Source organism: Haliotis cracherodii, unplaced genomic scaffold, assembly GCF_022045235.1.
Source record: "Haliotis cracherodii isolate W230 unplaced genomic scaffold, xgHalCrac1.p SCAF_8, whole genome shotgun sequence".
NCBI lineage: Eukaryota > Metazoa > Mollusca > Gastropoda > Lepetellida > Haliotidae > Haliotis > Haliotis cracherodii.
This window is the reverse complement of record NW_027266341.1, coordinates 52,268,764-52,288,321: the sequence shown is the minus strand read 5'-3', so window position 1 is coordinate 52,288,321 and position 19,558 is coordinate 52,268,764. Positions and strand designations below refer to the sequence as shown.

Sequence of the window (19,558 nt, the reverse complement as noted above, 5' to 3'; positions counted from 1 at the left end):
TCGCCCCATCACGTCTCATCACTGCGCTTTAAGAGAGGTGCCATTAACGGGCAGTGCTAGTTCACGTCAAGAGCTCTACCACGGAACTGTCAGTCTTTATTTCCAGGAATTAGAATGCTGGCTCCGCGTGAGTTTGCTTGAGGTGGTGTCGGGTTCCACATCAAACAATTCATGAGAATAGGAACACCGTCAACCCTTTATTTAAGAGGTATTCTTAAACCTTTAAGTATTTCAACGTATTTGATGCTGTGATCATTGCTACTTTTCACATTCGTTATTCTAATTACGCTCCAACATGATAACACTTTGTATTATTTCTTTGGTTTAATTACGATTCCAATTAACGTCAAATAACCTGTAATGTCAACCCCAGAATTTGGACTAAAAAGGTCCTTGAGATCGTATCAAAGTTACCAAAGAATGACTGTTAAAACCTGTTTCAGCAGTCGCAATCGTAAAACGACTCTCCTTTTAGCAGAGATTTCTTGTGGCCAACAAAGGGTTTAGTCGCTTTTATTTAATTTTTCAAAAGGTTTTGGACTTTTCGGCAGTGTTTTACAGGGAGGTAATTTGAATGTGTGTTGCGTGTATAATTTTCAATTCAGAAGTGATTATCGCTTTGAGATTTGGCAAAATGTTGATGGGAACTATGATTTCAAAGCCTTAAATAAAGTAATACAGACAGCATGCCGATTACTATCGATCACCCCTTACGCTGCTTTGATGTTTTCACAATATAAGGTGTGTTTTCTAATCACGATGCTGAGTTTGTGAAATAGTGCTACCGCTGTCTTTTAGCTTCCAGCGGGGCCGTGATCTAAAATAACAAACTTCCTACTTAAAAGGCGGCTGAAAAAGTCCAACGCATTATCAAAAGAAATGATTTTTCCATATCAGATTTTCATTATAGATTTAGCTTGGCCTGCGGCCGTTAAGAGTCTCAGCAGAGGTCACTGTTTAATCCATTATCAAGGGAACACGTTACACAGAGTACTTTTCTTTTGTGAAATCCGAGTGAATATGTCATTCGGGAATTTTCGGATATGTGACGGGTTATTTTTCAACACATGTGTATCAAAGGTAATGACGCATTCAGATTAAAAGTGGATTTCGACCGAAGGACAAATTGACTCCTTTCTAGAGAGAAAACAATAGGACGTTTTTTATAATATTAGAATGTTCCTAATCAAACATCAAAGACGGTCTTCTTAAGAGAAATGCATCAGTTGTTTCGTCTCTTGATAACGTATTATTTCATGAATGATTAAACTGATGAAAACTTGTATTTATAAATAGATCGCTTAAAATTTCTCTTTTGAAATTAATTAATTTTTTAGTCATTCTAAATCTAAGGTATGAAGAAAGATGGTTTTTTATCCTCTTTGAGGGGTCTTATCAACGTTTCATAATGGATTCTTCGCCGTGCTATCTCCATTTCTGTCATTTGGTCCAGGAGTGTGTTGAATGATGTTTAAAACAAATCAGTTAAACTTTTTGTACATAGAAAATAATATGTTCATTATAATTGGGTTTTACAAAGGTTATCAAAACACTCACTGATTATACTCAAAGGAGCATTTCTCTGTCCGATATGGTCTAAATTCGCACATCAAAACATACACTGTTTTATTTAAATCTCATGATTTGAATTATTATAATTTTGTTGCTTTGATGCTTTGGGCAAGTTTATATCCTCATCTTAGTTTTTGTATAAAAAAGTATGTCTACATGTTTTTCATGTAGCAAGTAGCCAAAATGTCAAGATTGGTGAGATGATTAAGGCAGTAATCATAGCAAATATTTAGACAATTATTGAATACAGTTACCCAAGTCATGGCCACATGAATAAGACAACCAGATATCTTTGGTTAGCAAAGACGTGTAGGGTGTAGCTGATCGTTCAATCATCATTAGATGGAATGTCACTCAACAGCTCAATGGTCGATTCCAGCGGCTCTGAGATAATCGCTGTCTGCACATTTGATAGTGTTCTTTGTCTTCCCCGTCAGACAGAGTTCCTCCCAGCCTCATCTCAAAGTGATAATTGTGTCATTTTTCATCATTATATCAGTGCTGATGGTTATCACTGGTTTATCAAGACGACGGCATTTTGTTGTAGAAATCTTCCTGTTATTGGTACATGCTCCAAGTTAACATTGGACCATTGCAGTAATTGGGAAGCCGTGGAGAATGTTTCAGCGCTATCGGGTGTCTTATAGAACGCCATCATTTCACTCAGGGTTGAAATTAAAGTTATAACGAAACTCCTAAAACAAATTAAAACTTTTTGACGCCATTTTTCATTATACAACTACATGGTTGTGGTTTTGTGAAGCAGTGAGTATTTTCGGAGTATTGGAGAAAGGTGTTTTCAGATTTAGTAGCATTTCGAAGCAAATTAAATGGTTTTGTCAATCTTAAAGACACCTAAAGTGCAACTAAAACACATGTTGGACACACACGCCATGGCATCACGATGATAGAGTGGACAAATTTTCTAAGCGCACCTTCGAAAAAGCAATCAAGTAAAATGGAATGTTTTTGCATTCTATTCGGAAATAAGAAAATTTGATGTGATGTTACCTTAGCGACAGCTCCTATAAAGTAACATTCCCAATGTGTTGCTCTAGGGCAAATGTGATATGCGTATTATTGTTTATTGAAGATTGCCTGGAAGATTTGGAGCTAATTTTAGCGTCCAAGCTTTCATTCTAGTCTTACTGACTACTTTGATTTATCAAGCTACCTACATTCATATGCATTACTTTCTGACGGCTATTTGAACACATCTTGTCTTCTAGCTCTCGGGATCACGGATGTCCCAGTTGTCTGAGGCAACCTCAGTATAATGTGCTGGATTGCGTTCCTTAGGCCTACCAGATCATGGTGCCGAATATTGTTTGGCTTTGAGTGTTTCTAGGTTTGTCAGCACCATACCCATGATCGGGTTCCACCAAATTGGTAAACGTCTAAGAACTGCAACGCTTGGGGAATTTCTCCAACATCATGGTGACGCACGAAGACAAAACTGAAATACTGTTCAGTACTGTTAAATCAACTCACACACTCGTCACCAAGCTCGCCAAGTGCCCACCTTTTCTTCAAAAACTTGTACGATAATGTTTCGCTCATAATTTTGACATATCCTATTAACATTACAATGACGGAAACGCCAAGACATTAACACAAACCTAGTTTGGACTGTTCACTCGTTATGATCTTTGTGCAGTGAAAAATGTCCTTGATCACGCTGCTTGGGTGTATGTGAGTGAGTGAGTGAGTTGGGTTTAACACCGCTTTTAACAGTATTCCAGTTATATCACGGGGTGTCAGCTTAATGTGGGAGGAAAGCCTGAAGTGATGAAGGTCTAAGACGTTTACCATTTCGGTGAAACCCACGAACACGGGTGTGGTGCTGACAAACCTAGAAACATAATCGGGGCGAGCCGGGATCCGAACCCACAATCATAGGTTTCTGTCGTGCCCAAGGGAAGCAACTCTGCACAGCAAATCGCGGCGCCTTAGACGGCTGGGCCACCCGTGCCCCCGCTTGGGCGTATGTAGAAATCAAGGATCAACCGCACACCATACCCTATTCGCGAATACATGGTGTTCAGTGATCCATTCATATAATTTTCATCGCTATTTTGCATTTTACGCCAAATGGAATCTGCATCCAGATTGGCTATCACCCGGCGTTGACGTTTCACATTTACACTCAACGATAGAAATCCAAATTAACAGAAATTGCAAAAATATGAGACCATGGAACTATTTTGTATTTTTATTTAAAGTATTGAAATTCGAAGATTTTATTGTCGGGCCATAACCATATCGTGAACACATCCATGCCACTGTCTTGTAAAGTACGTGTACGTCACATTAGCCATTTTAATTACGTTTATTTGCATGGCCTGTTAATTTGCAACAAATTGTTGAATCTGTATTTTACCCTTTGTACGTGTTTACATTTCTATAAGACCTTCGTGGTTAACAAGGTCTTTTGATATGAATTCCCCCGGGACACCAGCGGAAATCCTCCTCGTCATCTCCTAACCATATCAGTGCATAATCTGATAATACATCACCTATAACTTAGCCTTGGGTGGTCGGAGGAACACACAGCTACAAATCCTGCTTTAATAACGGCTATAGTGTACATCGTGGAAGCTAATGACTGCTGATTGCGCTTGATGCGGTGCATGTGGCACCACCTGGGGGATAGATTTGCATGTTCCTCACTTTATCTGTTTTCTGCCCCAGAGAACCAATCGTCCGGCGTGTCAAGGCATACCGCACCGTTAGAGAGTGTTAACTGGAGACATGCTTGGCAACGTTCACGCTACTTCCTTATTATTCCTTGAACAGATACAACTGATTTATTTTTGTACAATCACTATAGAGGCATTTACCATCAATACTCAGTTGTTTATCCAAACTCATGCAAAGACGTTGTGGTGGCCTATGACATTTTTATAAACGTTAAACAGATGCGTGATCATTTAGTGGTCTAGATTGTGATGTTAAATTTTTAATAACTGAACTAAAATGTTTACACCCATGTTTGATGGTGCTAAAATTAAACAAGCAAGAAATGGTTATCTGCTGGTGATGAACGACTGAACAGACATGTACAGACTTACGGGTGATGTGTGGAAGTATGTTGTGATCTTGGGAATTTATGTAGAGGGCGTGTACAGGTACATGGTGGTTGTCTACAAGTATGTGGTGGTTGTCTACAAGTATATGGTGGTTGTCTACAAGTATGTGGTGGTTGTCTACAAGTATACGATGGTTGTCTACAGGTATATGGTGGTTGTCTACAGGTATATGGTGGTTGTCTACAGGTATATGGTGTTGTCTACAGGTATATGGTGGTTATCTACAGATATATGGTGGTTGTCTACAGGTATATGGTGGTTGTCTACAAGTATGTGGTGGTTGTCTACAGGTATATGGTGATTGTCTACAGGTATATGGTGGTTGTCTACAGGTATATGGTGGTTGTCTACATGCATATACAGGTATATGGTGATTGTCTACAGGTATATGGTGGTTGGCTACAGGTATATGGTGGTTGTCTACAAGTATGTGGTGGTTGTCTACAGGTATATGGTGGTTGTGTAATAGTAGATGGAGATGTTTTTTTCTGCTCTGGAAATGCAGCGAGGGATGCGTGGTCTATTAGCCTCGAACGTGCTGTGAAACATTTGAGAGGAGTTTGATCATGCCAGGACCTTTAATGATCTACGCAACGTGCATCCACTCAACATTAATCATAAAGATCCTGTCTCGACGCCTTATCGTAATAATTCTTTGGGTTTTTTCTTTTCTCTTCATTTTGCAAATATTAAATGACATGTATTGAATGAGAGCTATAACTCGCGGGAAACACTCTTTTTCTTTGTAAAAATACATTTTGTAACTGTCATATTTGATTAACTCAATTCACAGTTATTCATGCTGATTGATCTGAAATCCCAAACCGTTCCATGTGTATGTCAATTACGTCACTGCATCAGTGCAGTAAGGTTTAAAAATGGAATCAATCTAATGGTTCCGTCAGAATCTCTGAGTAATGTTTCTACCATTGGAAGGACCTTTGTTGACGAACATGGTCCAGAAGGACAATACAAAATGCAGTGAACTACGGTTATAACGAACTCAAAGGGACCACTAAGCATAAATACATCATTTTTCAACAAATGCCCGGGACTAAAACTTAAGTTCGTTATATTGGTCATTTCGTTATAAGCGTTTTCGTTACAAACGTACTTTACAGTATAACTGTAACACAATGTTCGATATGTGAACCCGACGCTCTGGGGGTCTGTTTCAATTTATATTTAGGCACTTTAATTGTCACAGGAGATGAAACATAATATTGACTCTGAAATATCGTTAGTTGTCATTTGCACTGTTTACTGACTTACCGGGGCAGTGGGGTAGACTAGTGGTTAAAGCGTTCGCTCGTCACGCCGAAGACCCGAGTTCGATTCCCGACATGGGTACAATGTGTGAAGCCTATTTCTCGTGTCCCCCGCCGTGATATTGCTAAAAGCGGCATACAACCATACTAGGTGTTTGTCGCAAGACTGGGTTGCATGTCAGGATGTTGGTCTGTAATCGACGTCACGTGGCGATGCTCATAATACCAACCACAAGTTTGGGGCAGCATTCGCTTCTTCCCTGTTATAATAGATAGACATATGCAATACCAGAAATCACATTTCAGTCGCGTAAGATCAACACCTGTAAAAGCAACTTCATTTTCTTGCAGGTCCCAAGATTTCTTCCCCACCGACTTTGATATCCAGTGCAGTGACCTGACATTACGTCATAGTCAGGTCGATGACAACCTGGTTGTGCGCATGGCGGAAGTATGTTCTGAATACCTGGGTAAGTTGACTTAAATAACCACACCTGGTATAAATATTTTAAATCACTAGATTTAATGGTTCAATACTGGTATTTGAAATGAGATTCAAATCCCAAAGGACTTTGTTGGTAGGTTTACAACATCTTTTCGCTGAGTATTACCGTCCTTCTATTATGCCCGTGAAGATCCGGGTTAAAATTTGTCTTCAGCAACCCATGCTTGCCGCAAAAGGCGACCATGCTTGTCGGAAGGGGCGACTAACGGGATCGGGTGGTTAGGCCCGCTGACTTGTTTGATGCATGTAATCGATCCCAATTACGTGGATCGATGCTCATGATATTAATCGCTGGATTGTCTGGTCCAGACCGCCGTCATATAGCTGGAATATTGCTGAGTGCGGCGTTAAACAACAAACCAACCAACCAACCAGCCAACCTTCTATTAGTATACAAACATGCCATTACGTTGTTTCGCCCTGTGAAGAAACCTTTTTACAATGTTAACGGTACGTTTCTACAAACATGACAGTGACAATGTGCCTATGAGTAGCCGTTTAGTGTTATTGGATGCTTCGCGTTTTTCCATTGAAACCTTTACTTCTTCGGGGTTAGGAGCAAGCTCTGTATGTTTCAATTTTCATCAAGTTGGTAGTTGTCAGTATTGGCGCTTGGGGCGGCAATCAGATAGTGATATTGTAAATTGGTTCATTTCTGCCAATGTGGAGACCATTCTGTCTTCATTCTTTTCAAATAGTTCCTGGCACCAGGTTGCTGCAGAAATGAAGACTGCAATTGAATTTTAGCGCAATAAGAAGACAAATAGGACAAGCCATGTCACGACAAAAAATCAAACCAGTGTTTTGCAATTATCTGGAATAAATTGCTTTACCCAGCCTAGAGGGACCAGTTCTGGTTCAGGTTTAGCGAATAGTTATACATTGTATATTGTTGCAGTGTCATTCCGCTCTCTGGTAATTGACATGCTGACATTATTAGAGGTGAAATGTGAATCTTGCAACGAGGGTGCGTCTGGGTATTCCATTGTACGATAGACTGGAGTCATTATTACGACCTTCCGTCATAACAAACGACTAAGATGTAGAACACGAACTTCGTACGATAAACCAGTTTTAAAAGCCTGTGTATTTTAAAGCATAGACGTTATGCTAGTGGTGCCCTTCTCGCTTTTTGAAGTGAAAACCGGAAGAAGTTACATTTGAGGTATTGACGATTTTCCACGTGAACAGTTCCTACCGATGGGTAATAATGTAGCGAAACAAGTAATATGTATTGCCACTGTACTGGAACGTTATCGATGGTACGTTTATCACACGTGACAGGAATGATGAATGCCTATGATTCTATATAGGAATTAGAGCATTGTAGATAGTACCTTTTGATTAGCTTCCAAATTACCGCCATGAAGTGGTAATGGGCGTCTCTCACAAGGAAAACATACATTAAAAGAACTCTGCGTCCCATGATTAGAACGATCATGAGAAGCGATGTATCTATGTCCAACCGATGGTTCAAATACTCGCACATTAGGGAGATAAAACGGCTTTTGGTTTGTTTATTTGGTCTATCTATATGATCGAAGTGTTTGTTTAGGGATATGGTTTATAAATACCAGCTAAAACAGACGGTGCCAGTGGAATCCTGTTATTCGTGTACGATGTTTCATATTACAAGACTCATTATCCTGAAGCGAATGTTTCCATGGAATGTGACAGAAAAGTGTTTGCTTTTAATCAAATTTCCTTCAGGGGGAGTCAGAAAAAAAACTTGAAGGAATACATCCTGATTTTAAGATTACCAATTCTGACATGGTACCTTATGTTGATAAACACTATTAAATAATTATACGTTGAATGATTCTTAGCTCACCTGGGGTGACGGGGTAGCCTGGCGGTTAAAGCGTTGGCTCGTCACACCGAAGACCCGTGTTCGATTCCCCACATGGGTACAATGTGCGAAGCCCATTTTCCGGTGTCCCCTGCCGTGATATTGCTGGAGTAATGCTAAAAGCGGCGTAAAACCATACTCACTCACTCACTCGTACAAACGAAATAATATATCCAGTGATCTGATATTTTCTACATATACCACGTTATATTCTTTAAGTAACACACCTTACTGCGTGTATGTCATTCAATGAAAAATTAAGTTGAACTTTAATGGGAATATTTAACGCCGCACTCAGCAATATTCCAGCTTTATGACGGAAGTCTGTAAATAATCGAGTCTGGACCAGACATTCCAGTGATTGACATCATGAACATCGATCCACGCAACTGGGATATGATGACATACATCAACCAAGTCAGCAAGCCTGACCACACAAAAAGCATGGTTGCATTTTACTATAAAACTATACTCACTTAATCACTCTTAGCTCACCTGACTGAAAGGCATGTGAGCTGATGGCATAGCCTTTTTTTCCGGCGCCCGTGCGCATCGAAAACATCTTATCCCGAGAAACCACTGGACCAATGAAGCTGTGCTTCTTAATCACCTACATGTTCGCACCAAAGATGACACTACAATTTCTTCAAGATTTTCGAATCCATGGTAACCATATTGAAAAACCTATTTACAGCCTCACCCTGATATTTATTTTCAACATTTCCTTTTTTTTGGTACATGTGTAATTCTTTGTAGTTGGGCTCGACACGCTCCGTTTTTGTTTTTTTGTTTTTTTAAGTGTTGATTTTTTTAAGTGTTGATTTTTTGGGTTGACTGATGAAGCTGGACTTCCACTTGCTTGTTTCTTAAGGTGACGTTATATCTTGTTTGATGCGATTCACTGTTTATACAAAAATTATTTGAATATCATTACTGACAGCATTTTGTGTTTGGTACACCGTAGTGTAGATGTAATATTGCAGCGGCGTTAAACGATAAGCAGTGTATGAACAATATTAAAATAATTATTCGTTGATACTTTTTTCTCGTTTGGCGTTATTGTAACATCCTCTTTACATCTTAACGTGTCTGCGTTACCTGACCGCTGTAAGATATGCCGTCCTTCTTAGATACAAAACGTCTGGACACACGTCCAATATTCGTCCAATATCGTAATGTTTCAAGTGATTGGAGAATAATTACCACTTTGAAGTAAATGGCACTTAGAGTAACCAGATCACATTCATATATCAAACAGAGTGTATGGCGCTTAAGAAGTCTAATTCATCTACACTTGACCTTTAAGAAGACGTCTTGGCTGTGAAGGCCACGCCAACTTCTAATCGAAATGGCATCCTGGTACTGTGGTCACGGTGTCCAGACTGTTGCTGTATGCCAATAGATACACTAAATATACACAATGTAAACCGAGCTGAGAATTTGAACACTGTCGATCACATAGGCGGTCAGTATAGCAATCGTGGTGACGGTCATAACAACATTGAGTGCTTTAGACGCGGACACTTCGTGGGTTGGAAGAAGTGAACAATTAAACAAATCCCGGGACAATCGTTGTTGTCTTTCTTCATCCTCTGAGAGTAATTTACGTGTAAATGGGCACGTGGGTTGAGACCTTTCAGTGATGAATCATTTAGCGGTGATCTTAGAGTGGATTACAGTTAACAGTCGTCAAATTACTTAATGTATACCAATCCGCGTCAATCTGGATCGTGTTTGTTTCCATGGAATCTTTTTTACAGTAGATTTTAGCGTAGAAGACGTGACTGGGTTATATATGGTTAGAGTGCAACTGGGGAATTACATCTACAGACTGCTAGTCGACACTTTCACGCGTTCTTAGAAAAGTAAATTCTCTTAAACATAAAAGATTGTAAGAAAACTGCCCCCGGTAATACAACAAATGACAGGTTCCCGAGGAATGTAATACAAAATATTCTCAAAATGCGTTAAAGCAAATAATAAAAGGAGCTAAATAACATATGATATATTCCTAATGTTTGTCAGGGGATTTGAATACATCAACTTGTTAAATTGAAAGTTTATTCATGGTATGCGCTATATTAACGAGGGGCAGTTTTCCAAGGGGTCTTTTGTTAGATAGAATTTTAAGCGACTCACACGTATATAAGACAGGGGGCACGGATAGCCAAGTGGTCTAAGGCGCTGCGATTCTGCAGAGTTGCGTCCCTTGCGCACGCCACAAACCTATGAATGGGGTTCGAATCCCAGTTCGCCAAGATTATGTTTCTAGGTTTCTTCAGCACCTTACCCGTGCTCGTGGATTTCACCAAGAGAACTGCATATATAGAACTGGATAGGTGTTATAAAGGGCGTCAAACTCACACACTCACTAGTATAAGACATAGTCCCAATTTTAAAGCATAAATGCCCAAAGGTCAAAGTAAGAATGTTATAAAATAAATATGTCAAAAATTCAAACACAAACACATCATGACCTTCTTAAAACCCAATCAGAAACCTGTGCTTAAAGATATGAATATTAGTAATAAATGACTGAATCCAAACCTTTCAGATCAGATCAGATCTGATGGACGCTCTAAGTACTCTTATACACGGATGAGAATGATTGAGTATTTTTTTCATCCTGTATTTTTTCATAAATGTAAAGAAAAAAATGCGATGTGATTCCCAATGACGCGTGCTCTCCTCGATGACAGGTTACAGGGGATGAGTGGTATAACCACTCACTTTTTTTCCCTTTTGAATGGTACTTGATGGTCTTGATTGTTTTTTGTCCACTTTTCGCTCTCTGGATAGTTATTAATATAAACTAAGTTATCGTTTCTCCCGCAGGGCTGGAGGTGAACCGGTTTATGGCTGGACTAGGCATGGAGTACTTCATGCTGTGTTTTGAACAATACGGCAAGGAACTACACATGGTCGGAAGCAATATGTTCGAGTTTTTCAGCAATGTCGATGGACTGAATGAACATATCCGAAAAACGCCTAAATTTCACGGTGATACACCAGCTTCATTTCGATGTGAATATGACCGCAAGACTTTGTTAATTCACTACTACTCCAGTCGACGTAGGCTGTTGCACATGATGTTAGGCACCATTACTGCCGTAGCCAAGGTTCGGTTCTCAACGGAGGTGGAAATAAAAGTGTCTCCCAATCGCTCACCAGACTCTCCTCATCAGATCTTCATCATCAACATCATCACCAACAACAACGACAGTAACAATACATTAGGTACCGGTGCTATCCAAGATACGGTCTCCGCCAATCCGTCCGACTCTCAGATAGGCGTGGCGACCTTCTGCCGCACCTTCCCTTTCCACGTGGTGTTTGACCGTGACCTTCAGATCACACAGCTTGGCAGCGCCTTCATGAAGACAATAGCACCGGAAATGGCCACAAAGGGATTAGAACTCTCAACGTACTTTGAAATCCTCCGACCGGAAGTCAAAATGAATTTTTCTGCTCTCCTGTCACGTATAAACTTCAGCTTCCTGCTTCTGACAAAAACCTCCAAGGTGAGTACTTATTTTTCTTTGAGGGGTAACGGTTGGAACGGTAGTCTAAGGCGCTGCAATTCGCTATACAGAGTAGCGACCCTAATGCGTGCCAGAAACCTATGATCGTTGGTTCGAATCCCAGATTCGCCCCTGATTATGTTTCAAGGCTTTTCAGGACAATAACCGTGCTTATGGGTTTCACTAAAGGAATAGACCCGTGAAGATTCCGGGGTAGAATAGGTCTTCAGCAACCCATGCTTGCCGTAAATGGTGACTATGCTTGTCGTAAAAGGCGACTAACGGGATCGGATGGTCAGGCTCGCTGACTTGGTTGATACATGTCATCGATCCCAATTGCGTGGATCGATGCTCATGATATCAATCACTTGATTGTCTGGTCCAGACTCGATTATTTACAGACCGCCGTCATATAGCTGGAATATTGCTGAGTGCGGCGTTATACAACAAACCAACCAACCACTAAAGGAATTAACGTCAAAGCCTTCATCACCAGAGGCTTTTCTCCTACATCAAGCTGCCACACCATGGTATATCTGAAATACCCATAAAAGCGGCGGTACACTAAACGCACTCACTCTATTGTTCAATTCCAGAAACTTATGATTGTGGGTTCGAATCCCGGTTCGCCCCGGTTATGTTTCTAGGTTTGTCAGCACCATACCCGTGGTCTTTGGTTTCACCGAAGTGGTAAACGTCTGAGACTTGCATCACTTCGGGCTTTCCTCCCACATTAAGCTGACACGCCGTGATATAACTGGAATATTGTTAAAAGCGGTGTTAAACCCAACTCACTCACTCACTCTATTGTTCAAAGCCTTGTAACACCACAGCTACCACTTCGAACCATTATTTTCGCCGTGGGCATGGAGTGGGGGTTGGGAGACACGCGTGTTTGGTTGACTAAGATGCCATAATGCTAGCATCCTTTGATCATGGAATCGAATCCCAGATTCGTCCTGAATATGAGTCTTGGTTTGACAGCACCATGCTCAAGGGTCTCGCTTAAGAGGTAAACGTGTACATCACTTTGGGATCCGACATTAAGCGGACGTGCCATTAGAAAGTTTAATGCTGTTGAAAGCCCCGTTGAACTCACGCATTCCTACCTTATGCTGCCTGTTGGTAATATAAAATTAACTTAATTAAGTATCAATATCCTTATTTCAATACTCGTCTCATGAGGACTTTGTTGAGGCTGTATTTATCAGGTTGGGGACAATCCAGAATTATCTTGAACCAATATGGGAGGCGAACAGAAATCTTCGGTGTGGGTGCACACGTTACCCACTTTGCTACTTTGAGTGAGCGAGGGTACATTTGTGCAGTGTATAAATCATTTATACGCCATGCTGCGTCTTCTGTGAGAATCAGGGCAAAGTAATAACATATGATATGCGAATCAGTAATTACACACCATGTAGCTCACCACATCATCTCAATCATTTAAATGTCGATTTATTCCTTGTTATATCGTAACATTATAATGACTCATACATGGGATTCGTCAGAAGGGCAGGGTTAGGGTTAGGGTAAGGGTTAGGGTTAGGGTAAGGGTTAGGGTTAGGGTAAGGGTTAGGGTCAGGGTCAGGGTCAGGGTCAGGGTTAGGGTTAGGGTCAGGGTCAGGGTTAGGGTAAGGGTTAGGGTAAGGGTTAGGGTCAGGGTCAGGGTCAGGGTTAGGGTAAGGGTTAGGGTTAGGGTTAAAGGTGGAGTACGACACGGTAGAATAAGGTTAGGGGTAGGGTAGAATAAGGTTAGGGGTAGGGTAGGGTAGGGTAGGGTAGGGTAGGGCTAGGCTTAGAATCCAATAATGGTAATAACTCGTACTTAAGCTACACCTCATCATTCAGGTTTCCGTACTCTACCAAGGCGGAAACAAATATGAGAAACTTTTTGGAAACTGGTTATCTAACAAAATGTCAATTTCTGAACATTTTGTTAACGGAAGAGGGACATTTTTTATGGATAACAGAGGTCATAATGTTCTAATGGCAAGCCAAGATAAATGTAACCGAAATCGATGATCTTGAATATTTATCTAAAGGTGCCTTATCGTTAATGTGTCCCATTCAGAGCATGGACATAAAAGGACAGATGATCTATCTGCCAGCAGCCGACGCCATCATGTTCATAGGATCGCCTAGCGTAGAGAAACTGGATGAACTGATAGGCAAGGGCATCTACATCTCCGACATTCCCATCCACGACGCCACAAGAGACGTCATTCTCGTCGGCGAACAAACCAAGGCTCAGGTAAGGGCGTTACGGTGTATAACACTTTTAGACATGATACATCTTTAACTGTCTGAGACCGCCTCCGTGGTCTAGTGGTAGAGCGTCCGCCCGGAGAGCTGAAGGTGCATGCACGTCGCTACATAAGTGCAATAATCTTGGACGCGACGTTAAACCCAGTTTCACCTCATCTCATCACCTCTAACCGTGTCATCACATCATTTTTTTTACTTTTTTCAAATTACGGTTTTGAATACCAATGAATTTCAGTGTATCGAACTATTTCTTTGGCATACCCAGATCTATCCTGTTTGCATAGCCCGGGTGCCAAGCTCTTATACTGTACACAAATTACTAAACAACAAACAATCAACGCCAACCTTCTCGTAATCTTACCGCAATGCCCACCTGTCAAACAGAAACCGGTAATAACATTGCAATGGTCACTCCAGCGACCACAACGTCATCATTCCCCATGTATCCAAGCGACTTCTGCAAAAACCGTATCTTTAACATAATACCCTCATACGTTACGTATTTGGGACACAGCGCTCTATTGATCAATTCAAAGAAATCTTAATTATTGACTGATTTGTTATTATTTTATTCATGGATACCTAATTCTGCAAGGAACGCAGTTGATCCACACACAAGACAAGGCAATGGTTCCCCGGCCTTGGAGTTCTGCCTGAGTCTCGTTAAAAGGATTGCAACGTCTATTGAACATTTCTATCAAACTGCATCACAACTAATGGAAATTCCATCGGTTCCAATCCGGCGTGTTAAGCTGTCTTGCAACAGAATACGATTCGTGCCTCGTTGGCACGCCGACCACAGCACAGCCCAGGAAGTTACCGTCTACAACTGTATACTTAGTATTCTGTGACTGGGGTTACACAACTTGCTGTTTTCTTTCGATATCTCAAACTAATGGAACGGCATGATATGAACCGGGATGTTGGTAGACTCTTACATATACTAACTAATAGCAGCGAATAAAACGTTATGAGTTAGATGCAACAGGCATACAAACGCCACATCTACGCAAAGAAACCTTGTTTCATGAAGGCTTCATATGCTTTGTTTGTTCAGTTGTCCTCTCATTCCCTTAACAACCCGCCCTCTGCGATGAGTATGTGGATTGTAGACAATGTCAAATAACTGTAGAATTTATAAAACATAAACATATTCACCGCGGTGGCCTCGAGGGTGCACGGCTGACCCGGCCGTATGAGTTGCCGCATGGTCGTTGGTTCGAATCCAAGATTCGGAGATGACGATTCTAGGTTTGAGGCCGTGGATTTCACCAAAGTGGAACAAGCTGCACGGGGATTTCTTCCCACGTCAAGGTGACACGTCGTGATAATACGAATATACTTAAGCAGACTTAATCCAAACTCACTTACTCACCCATGTAAATAAGAATATTCTACTGTATTACCTACATCCAATAATATACCTGTGAAGATCCTGGTTAGAATAGGTCTTCAGCAACCCATGCTTGCCGTAAAATGACTCCATGCTTTTCATGTGGTCTTGCTTGCTGACTTGGGTGATGTACTTCATCGGATCGATGTTCATGATGTCAATCACTGGAGTGTCTGGTCCAGACTCGATTATTTACAGACTGCCGTCATAAAGCTGGAATATTGCTGAGTGCGGCGTTAAACAACAACAAACAAACATCCAATAATATATTCCCATTAAAGTTCAACTTAATTTTTCGTTGACATATAAGACATATAACGTGGTATATGTAGAAAATGTCAGATCACTGGATATATTATTTCGTTTGTACGAGTGAGTGAGTGAGTTTACGCCGCTTTTAGCATTACTCCAGCAATATCACGGCGGGGGACACCAGAAATGGGATTCACACATTGTACTCATGTCGGGAATCGAACACAAGTCTTCGGCGTGACGAGCAAACACTTTACCCACCAGGCTACCCGACCGCCCCTCGTTTGTACGAATGATGACGAATTTATTTTGCAATGTTCCGTTAATGAAAAAAGGACTGTGATAGCCATAAGGCAAGCGTGAATTAAAAAGAAAGAACTATTCTTTAAAGTATAAAAAGTTATCCTTTAAGCAGAGGCTTATCTTGACACTCACTGGAAAACCTACTTGGTTTTGAAAGCACTTCACGACGTTTGTTCCTCAAGCGTTTCTTCCACTGAAATGGAAACTTATAAATCTGAAAAATTGGAATGTATAAGTTTTTTACCTGACATTCACAATTCTCTTGTTTTTTCGAATTAAAACCCTCATCTCCTGATACATTAAGGGTATCTATCGGAACACATGGGAATTATCTCTTCGCTTTTTCTTCCAACTCTCACCGTACTTTCTGAAATAACTTTTTTGAAAAAATTCAGTATGGATATTATCATACTCCACCCATCTACCACTTTGTCAACTCATCTTATCCCCGCGAAGATATAGGTAGAATAGGTCTTCAGCAACCCATGCTTGCCGTAAAAGGCAACTATGCATGTCGGAAGAGGCCACTAACGGGATCGAGTGGTCAGGCAAGCTGACTTGGTTGAAGCATGTTATTGATCCCATTTGCGTGGATCGATGATCATGATGTCAATCACTGGATTTTCTGGTCCAGACTCGATTAATTACAGACCGCCGTCATATAGCTGGAATATTGCTGAGAACGCCGTAAAATAACAAACCAACCAACCAACAACCAACCTGCGCTTCAATTCATCTAAGCACTAATTCACCTATCCACCATCCACATCAACCACCTGCCCACCACGTCATCCTCATCCCTCAACCTACGCCGTACCACAAACCCTGAACCTACTAACCCACCGTCCCATCCACCCTCTACCTAGTATCCGTTTATACAACTTCGTTAGATAATGCTATATCCATCCTACCAATTTCCAACCCACTCATCCACTATTAACCTACGAACATGTTTCTTACGGTGGTCAGGGGGCACGGGTGGCCCAGTCGTCTAAGGCGCCGCGATTCGCTGTGCAGAGTTGCGTCCCTTGGGCACGACAGAAACCTATGATCGTGGGTTCGAATCCCGGTTCGCCCCGGTAATGTTTCTAGGTTTGTCAGCACCATACCCGTGCTCGTGGCTTTCACCGAAGTGGTAAACGTCTGAGACCTGTATCACTTCGGGCTTTCCTCCCACATTAAGCTGACACGCCGCAATATAACTGGAATACTGTTAAAAGCGGCGATAAACCCAACTCACTCACTCACTCACTAACTCTTACGGTGGTCTATGAACAGCAGTAAACTAGCAACGGGGCATATTGCCTTACCCTATAGCTAGCATCTCCACGACGCTGGCATAACCCAATCCAACGCGCCTGTCAACGTATTTCATAACGCTAATCCAGCTATACGGGCATTTTTCTCCTCATCTCGCTGGCTTCTCGACCGCTTCCTTCCTTCAACTAAGCTCAGTGGAATTGTCCCCAACCTGAAGCCACAATCAGTCCACCTCATGATAGTCAGGGGCTTTGGTAAACCTACAACCAATCTCTTTCCCTATTATTTGGAGAATTAACCTCGACCTCTTATGTCCTGCTCTCGCCTGGAAGACAAATTATATTGCTGTGAACGACTACAAATCGCTGCACGAAGATGACTGCCTTCCCCAAGTAATCATAGTTGAAAAAACATCGTCGGGCAAGGTTTATCACATTGCCACTTCTCCTGTTCATGGTTTGAATATTATATATATAGGACCTAAACCCCGACTCGGTGACACTGAGAAGGCATTCCTGTATCCAGACACAAATATGTGGTTATTCATGCCATAATGTCTTCTTGTACAATACAATTGAAAGAAAGGGTCATGTCTCAAACACAGATTTTGGGCACAAGGAAAGCATTATTAATCAAAACCAATTTTCGTATTTCGATGTTTGCAACTTAATTAAACATGGTTGACATCCAACCCATCTAATGATTCACTTTATGCGGTCAAGCGAGAAATGCGTTATAATGTAAAATTGAGAAATGCATTAGTGGAAAATTGAGAAATACACTATTGGATGCCCAATACCATTTACGATTAAGCTCAATTATCCTATTCACAAATGTGTTCAGTTGTACATGGTGTGGTAGTACTCCCTTAATGTCTATTCATCGGAACGAAATTGCTATACTGCTCAACTGTATGTGACAAATACATGCCCCTCTCGCTGAACTACCATTAACAACGTGTTTATATAAGATTATTCTGGTTGCCAAGTTGAATAACGTAGTGATGGATATTGTCCGAATGCAAATCGAAACACGATGAAAAGGTCTTCCAGTATATTTTATATATCATACACAACTGAAACCATGCAAGCACCACATTCTTTGTAATGGAATCACAGTGACTAACTGGACCTGTGGAGGAACGTAGGGATGCTGGTCGTAATTATAAGAGACCACCAAATGCATCGGCTGATCAGGTTCGGTGAATTGGTTGACAGTGTGTCATCCTAACCCGATCGTTGGTCACAATACCAATCACTGGATTGTTTGATCAAGACTCGATTATTTATAGGCTGCCGTCATACAGCCAGGGTTAGAAACTAACAGTTTTCGTCCACTAGTCCTTATAATGATAACATATAGCAAAACCCTTAAAAAGGGCAAATTATGATAACTTTACCATTGGGCAGTTTGGCAAGGATTATAGGACTAGTGCTAATTTCTAACGCTGATAGCTTGACTATTTCTGAGTGCGGTGTAAAACAACAAATGACGAAAAAGGAACCTCATTGCCATCATAAGATGTCCCAAACCAATTTCGATTGTTCTTGATTCCAGAGTTCTTTCGTATTGGCAAATGTCACCATCGCGTCTCGTAAATCACATCCTTGATGTGCAGTAGGCGGTATTAAAATATTCATAAACTATCTACCTTTCCGGCTTGATAAGTAATCTGAGAAACTAAAATCTATATTCTCACTTGCGTGTCATGATATTGCTCCATATAAGAACTGCTTTTTCTCTCTGTAACCGACTTAAATCTCCCGTCTCCCTCTCTGGTCGTTACGCATAGGATGAATGGAACGTTTGGCCTTTCTATCAAATAGCAAATTTAATTAATCTGACTGACACTTTTAATCCTGGTTGCTAAACTCGTGAAAATATCAATTTGGACAAATCCCTCTAAATTGTGAGCGGGCAAACATAGATCTTTTTTATCCAAACTTGCCAGGAGAGCCATTTTTTTCTAGTCTACTCTTCAGAACTCATCGCTGACCCATTGGTTATTCTAAAAAGGGCCGCTAAGTTCTTAAACACTGCACGGATTATATATCATATTAATATTTCATACTTATCCTCAACCCTTTATAAATGGTTTATTCACAGTCAATTTTACTGTTTACATTTCACGTCATAGTTATTTATGAATTTTTGGTTCGTTGCATGTACTTATTCCAGCTTGTTCCTCTTCGTTTACCATCAAATGGTACTTAAATGTCTGTGTTTTATATTAAACTGCATTGTATAAGATTTAGGTTAACTTAAGGTAATCCACAAC

General features: G+C 40.9%; 1 protein-coding gene across 1 annotated transcript in view; it reads left to right on the top strand.

Moving 5' to 3' along the window:
* The window catches only part of LOC139449724 (guanylate cyclase soluble subunit alpha-2-like), a 105,355-nt gene that overhangs the window by 48,607 nt on the left and 37,190 nt on the right, over positions 1-19,558 (top strand). Inside the window, exons 3-5 of the mRNA XM_071231238.1 lie at positions 6,281-6,399; positions 11,119-11,804; positions 13,879-14,058. Of these exons, the coding sequence (XP_071087339.1) occupies positions 6,281-6,399; positions 11,119-11,804; positions 13,879-14,058 (985 nt within the window). The remainder of the gene's footprint in view (positions 1-6,280; positions 6,400-11,118; positions 11,805-13,878; positions 14,059-19,558) is intronic.